Here is a 6,048-nt window from a genome sequence, read left to right as displayed (position 1 = left end):
AAAGCCAATCAGCCTGCTTTAGCTTTTGAAATCTAATTGCAACCGAATTTCATCTAATGTACACACTAAGACCATGAATAATGCTGTTACGTTTAATGCAATTTCACCACTAGGTGGTGCTATTGTAATAAAACAAATATTGCTCAATGCATACAGCACCCTCTCTGAGATCCTGATGGCTGGAAAGATGATTCCAGTTTTAAAATGTCAAGCATGACTAGACCACTAGACCATGAGCTTTTAAACATCCATCCATCATTACCTATACCACTTATCCATACAGGGTCGTGGAAAGGGGTGGGGGGGGGACTCTAAACCCAATGTCCCAGCTGCCATTGGGTGGGGGCAGGGTACACTCTGGACAGGTTACCAGTCTATCACAGGGCCAACATAAAGAGACAAATAACCATTCATGCTCACATTCACACCTACAAGCAGTTTAGAGTCACTAGTTAACCTAACCTGCATGTCTTTGACTGTGGAAGGAAGCTGGAGAACCCGGAGGGAACCCATGCGGACACAGGGAAATATTCAAACTCAACAAACTAACCACTGCACCACTGTGCCGCACAGCTTTTAAAATAAATTAGTTACATTCTTTAACTAAGAAAAGCATAAAATCTCTAATATCTGAAAAATTGTAGAGGCTACAGAAATTAAACTTGTCAGTCAACTGGCCCATGATGAAATTCTATATATCAACAATCATTGTGATAGTGCCACCATGTGGCCAGTCATTGATGTTTTATACCTATATTTTATCATATATAGATTCATGTCCCTTGCTTTGACCATGATAACATCCATTCTGAGGCATCAGTCCTTAGCAGTGATGGCAGAAGACGCAGCAATCACTCATTTACTTCAGAAAATGTAGATGCTGTAGTTCAGTTAGTTCTGTCAGTGTTAGCTCAGTTTGTTGATGTTTAACTCCACTTGTTTAGTTGATTGCCTTTGTTTTCTTCTAGTCATAATCAATGCCCCCTCTAATAAGTATGTAATAATGTCCCACACTTTTTAAACTATTGATTATGCAGGGCTTTTTTAAATTTTTTAAAAATTTAAGACTGTCAGGGAGCTCCCTTTTTGTGCTGCTGCCATGTTGGAAACAAGCTGGAAGTTTGTTTTCCATCAGAAAATGGTACCCAATAGGTTAAACTCTTAATTTTACAATTTTTGATTTAGATTTGTTTCTAGTGCTCTGCAAATAATAATAATAATAATACTAATAATAATAATAATAATATAGTAATGATAATCTTATTATTATCCAGAATCGAGATGGATGCGTCGTTTTATTTTGGAGAGTGCGGCCGGAAGTGTCGGTGACAGTAGTTTTCCACAGACTGCCACGTCGAGCTCTGTGAGGTCCAGCGGTCTAACTCACTGTCCCAGACCGGACGTCTCCGGGAGAACAGACCGGACCTGCAGCTGGAAGGTAACTCTCCGCGCCTTTCTAACCCATTGAACCGTCGGCAGTTTGTTGTCTGTTTCGTGTTCACTTTTCTCAAAGTTAGTACGTGCTAACTGACACGGGCAGCCACCGGATACAGGAGCGAACTGTTCACCAACTTCCTCCGCAGCCATGAGGCTCACGGACTGGCCGGCCTACACCTCGGACACCTGTCCGTGGACTCTCCCGCAGTCCGCCGGCTCTCTGTGTTTTGTACGGTCTGCGGGACTGGATTGTTACGTCATGATTCCGTGTTTACCTGACCGCAGGGGTTTGACTCGACAGCAGGATATGGAGTTCAGGTGTTACCTGTAAAATACCGTATTAGTGTTTTTACATGTAGGATCCTGTCAATGTACAGTGACCGTGCGTGGTGCTTCAGATTGTTCTTATGTGCTGCAGTTTGTTTCCGAAGATTTAGTTAAGTCTTAACTTTATGAAGTTCCTCCTCTTCATCAAGTCTGTGTTGTAGTCTTCATAACATTTGTGATGGTTGTAGAGTCGATAATCTCTGTGGTTTATCAGTTAGAAAACACTAGATGTTCTGCCCATGTTTACACTAACAGAAATCCCTATAATTAACTACAATATAACATCAAAACAAAGTCACAAGTTTGTGACACTGAAAGTTTTATAAAACTTTATCCAGACGGTGTCAGTACAACATCAGATATGATTCAACTGAAGACAAAATAAAGTGGACAGATGACCTGAGAATTAAACTGTAAATATATGTTAAGGAGACAGATATGTTTCATGCGGTCAATTAATCTTCTACAGGCTCCGTCTGCTGAGCAACATATTAACATCTAGTCTGACACATAAAGTTAAACATGCATATTAACAAAGGTACATAAGGTCAACATGATACAGCCAGAAAGAAAAACTTTATCCATCCAACTCTCTGCAGACAAACTAAACTAGACAATATATTAATTAACCAGTCAAAGCTGCTGATACTAGTAGTAGTAGTACTTTTGTGTAGGGCAGCAACTAACTATTATTTTCATTATTGATTAATCTGTTGAATATTTCATCTACAAATAGTTTTTCTCTCAAAAATGTCTGATAATGTTAAAAAAAAGTTTGACAAACCCACTAAATATTCACATTTAAGAAGCTGGAGCAGAGAATTGTTCTTTAAAAAATGACTTAAAACAATGAAATGATTATTAAAATTCTTGCTGATCTGGTCTTCCGTTGGTCAACTAATCAATTCCTCTCGTGACTGCAGCTGATCATAAATGTAGAAACTGTAAGGACCCGTTCTGATTCAAAATGTAATGCATGATCTCTATTACTATTTTTTTCATTTGTCAGGGATCATGTAAAATAGACATTAAACTCAGTTGAGAAAAGATGTATTGCACCAGATTTGAGCTTAATAGCTAATATCCATCTCTACAGGCTATTTAAAGTTGTTGGGGGGGGGGGGGGGGGCAGGTTTAATGCTGATGATGATGAACTCAGTTTTGTTATTAACTGGATCACTGAACAGCTGATTCATGTTCACAGAGGACAAACCTCAGGTCACTTTAGGAATGAGTCTGGAAAGATTCATAACTCAGAGTGTGAGAACAAAAACCAGTAACTCCCTCCAACATCTGGCTTTTGTCTTCAGGGTGAAAGGTACAATCACAGTCACTCCCAGGTCACATGACTCACATGAGTGTCTGAGTAATCACGCTGATTTCCTTACCTGGTCGTTTTCCTGGGATTCAGAGCCAGGTTGGCCCCAAAAGATCGTAAAGTGGTTTCACGTCCTGCTGTTAATTTTATTATCATGACAAAACATTGGCCAAAAATAATCTTTATTATGAGGTGAGAGGTCATCTGGCAGCTGTTGAGAGTTTCTGAAAAGGTCTCTTCAAACCAACCGTCATACTACTACGTACTTATCTAAAGAACACACACCTGCTCGTAAACAGGTGACACCAGTTCTGAAGAAGGTGCAGCATCTGTCTACAACATGGCCTGAAAGCTTATGGTGTGTTTGTGTGTCTGTCAGGTTCCTGTGAGCAGCCAACACAGAAGAGAAGCTGTTGACATCATGAGGCAGCTCAAGGGCAAACCCAAGAAAGAGACGTCCAAGGACAAGAAGGAGCGGAAGCAGGCCATGCAGGAAGCCCGGCAGCAGGTGGCCACTATAGTCCTGCCCACGCTGGCTGTAGTGGTGCTGCTCATCGTGGTCTTTGTCTATGTGGCCACCAGGCCTGGAGCTATCGAGTAGATGTTACTACAGAGACATGAACTCCCAAATGACTGGGTCCTGACAAACTGACTGTGGCTATACCCAAAGGATTACCCCCATCATGTGACAGCCATCCTTCTGTAGTGACTGGTGGGACAGTGACTGGCCGGTGGCCGGCCTACCATCTGTCTTAATGAGAGCCTCTTCCAAAGTGTTAGTTTGCTTTAAGCAGGAGTGGAGCTGCAGACAGAAGATGTCCAGCTGAGCGGAGCTGCTCCTGTTCCTTGGTGCCTTCAGACAGATGAAGATGACCTGCTCATCTACAGCAGCAGGTGGATTCATGGTGATGTCTTACAAAATGATGCAATATGAGGTTTACCAAAGGACTCGTGCACAGCCTGCCAAGTATGACCAGAGGTGTTAAACCCATTTTACTGTTGTGACTGGGTCAATGCAACATGAACCTGGTCTCAGACTCAGAACTCACCTGTCCTACCTGTGTGACTGATGTGATAGTTTCTCCGTCAGCTTAATGCAGCACTAAAGTATCTTATTGAATGTCAACATGTTCAAACTTGCCTCAAGTTCTTCATCTTTAATGTGAATGTTTCCATTAAGTTATTGATAATCATACCTCTGAGCATTCATGACACCTGGTCCGACGTGATGACGTGCCTTAACTCACTGTTGTTTCAGCTCAATAAATGATTTTTTAAAATAGTGCTTTTCTTGATTTTTGCACAGTTATTATATATTATATTATTATTTCTTCTCAGAGTCAGCAGAAAGTGAACCTCAGGACTAACAACATGCAGGTTGGTCATAAAACAGTGACTTCACTGAGCTTTATTCTGTTTCTGGTGAAAGACTGAGTTTTGAGCAGGTTTAACTGTGGGAGAGAAAGTCCTGTAAACGCACGGTGCCCAAACTGCAAACAGTCAAAAGTAAACGGACACATAAAGAGCTCATGTGAGAGTTGACAGTCAGATTGAGGTGGACTGTGTTAATGAAGTTCCTGTTCTTAATCACCTCTGATTGGTTGGTTCTTCTATGCAGAACCAGCTGGATTCCACATGAAGCAGCACAGACACATTGTACATTCAGTATTTCACTAACAAACATCCCTGAGTCCAACAACACTCTGCTCCTCTGGACTGATCCAGTGAACAACATTAAAGCCAACAAATTATTATGAGGATTCATATATCATTATTGTTATTATTATTATTATTATTATTATTATTATTAATAGTTACCGCAGATCTATCAATTGCACATATATGATGCAAATCTCCTGATCCACCACATCCCAAAGGTTCTCTGTTGGACTGAGATCTGGTGACTGTGGAGCCATTTGAGTACAGTGAACTCATTGTCATGTTCAAGAAACCAGTTTGAGATGATCTGAGCTTTGTGACATGGTGCGTTATCCTACTGGAAGCATCCATCAGTAGATGGTTCACTGTGGTCATGAAGGGATGGACATGGTCAGCAACAATACTCAGGTAGGCTGTGGGGTTTAAACGATGCTCAGTTGGTACTATTCAATTCAATTTTATTTGTATAGCGCCAAATCATAATATACATTATCTCAAGGCACTTTACAGGGTAAGGTCAAGACCTTACTTTGTTACAGAAAAAAACCCAACAGTTCCCACAACGAGCAAGCGCTTGGTGACGGGGGAGGAAAAACTCCCTTTTAACAGGAAGAAACCTCCAACAGAACCGGGCTCAGGGTGGGCGGCTGTCTGCCTCGACCGGTTGGGTTTAGGAGAAGATAGAAAGAGGGGGAGGGGGAGGAGAGGGGAGAGAAGAGAGAGACCCAAAGTGTGCCAAGAAAATATCCCCCCCACCATTGCACCACCAGCAGCCTGAACCATTGATACAAGGCAGGATGGAGCCATGCTTTCATGTTGTTGACCTCTGACCCCACCATCTGAATGTTGCGGCAGAAATCCAGACTCATCACACCAGGCAACTTTTTCCAGTCTTCTATCGTCCAGTTTTGTTGAGCCTGTGTGAACTGCAGCCTCAGGTTCCTTTCTTAGCTGACAGGAGTGGCACCTGGTGTGGTCTTCTGCTGCTGGAGCCCATCTGCTTCAAGGTTCCACATGTTGTGTGTTCAGAGATGCTCTTCTGCAGACCTTGGTTGTAACAAGTGGTTATTTGAGTTACTGTTGCTGTTATATATATATATATATATATGTATGTGTGTGTGTGTGTGTGTGTGTGTGTGTGTGTGTGTGTGTGTGTGTGTATAAAATAATGACACACACCCTACTTAATCTCCACTCCCTGACTTAACATTATTATAAAACTTCATATTATTGTCTGTATGTTTGTCCATTATTGATCTTATGTTAGCATTTGTGTTCTTATATGTGTTTGTTTTTTATGGCCTGTC

The 6,048-nt window shown here is 41.6% G+C and overlaps 1 protein-coding gene across 1 annotated transcript; it reads left to right on the top strand.

Moving 5' to 3' along the window:
- The first annotated feature begins 1,284 nt into the window (after positions 1-1,284).
- On the top strand, positions 1,285-4,364 carry smco4 (single-pass membrane protein with coiled-coil domains 4). Its single transcript, XM_071471896.1, has 2 exons — positions 1,285-1,438; positions 3,462-4,364. The coding sequence occupies exons 1-2, from the start codon at positions 1,286-1,288 to the stop codon at positions 3,681-3,683; spliced, it is 375 nt and encodes a 124-aa protein (XP_071327997.1). The 5' UTR covers position 1,285; the 3' UTR covers positions 3,684-4,364.
- The last annotated feature ends 1,684 nt before the right edge of the window (positions 4,365-6,048 follow it).

This window comes from Trachinotus anak, unplaced genomic scaffold (assembly GCF_046630095.1).
Source record: "Trachinotus anak isolate AG129_WGS33_773 ecotype Australia unplaced genomic scaffold, CSIRO_AGI_Tana_v1 ptg000034l, whole genome shotgun sequence".
NCBI classification, from domain to species: Eukaryota; Metazoa; Chordata; class Actinopteri; order Carangiformes; family Carangidae; genus Trachinotus; species Trachinotus anak.
This window is presented reverse-complemented; position numbering and strand designations above follow the sequence as displayed.

Bases quoted from the DNA above. Each gene is read 5' to 3' on its own strand.
- smco4 (XM_071471896.1), top strand. From the start codon at position 1,286: ATGCGTCGTTTTATTTTGGAGAGTGCGGCCGGAAGTGTCGGTGACAGT. The intron at 1,439-3,461 runs GTAACTCTCCGC...TGTGTCTGTCAG, and splicing joins ACCGGACCTGCAGCTGGAAG to GTTCCTGTGAGCAGCCAACA.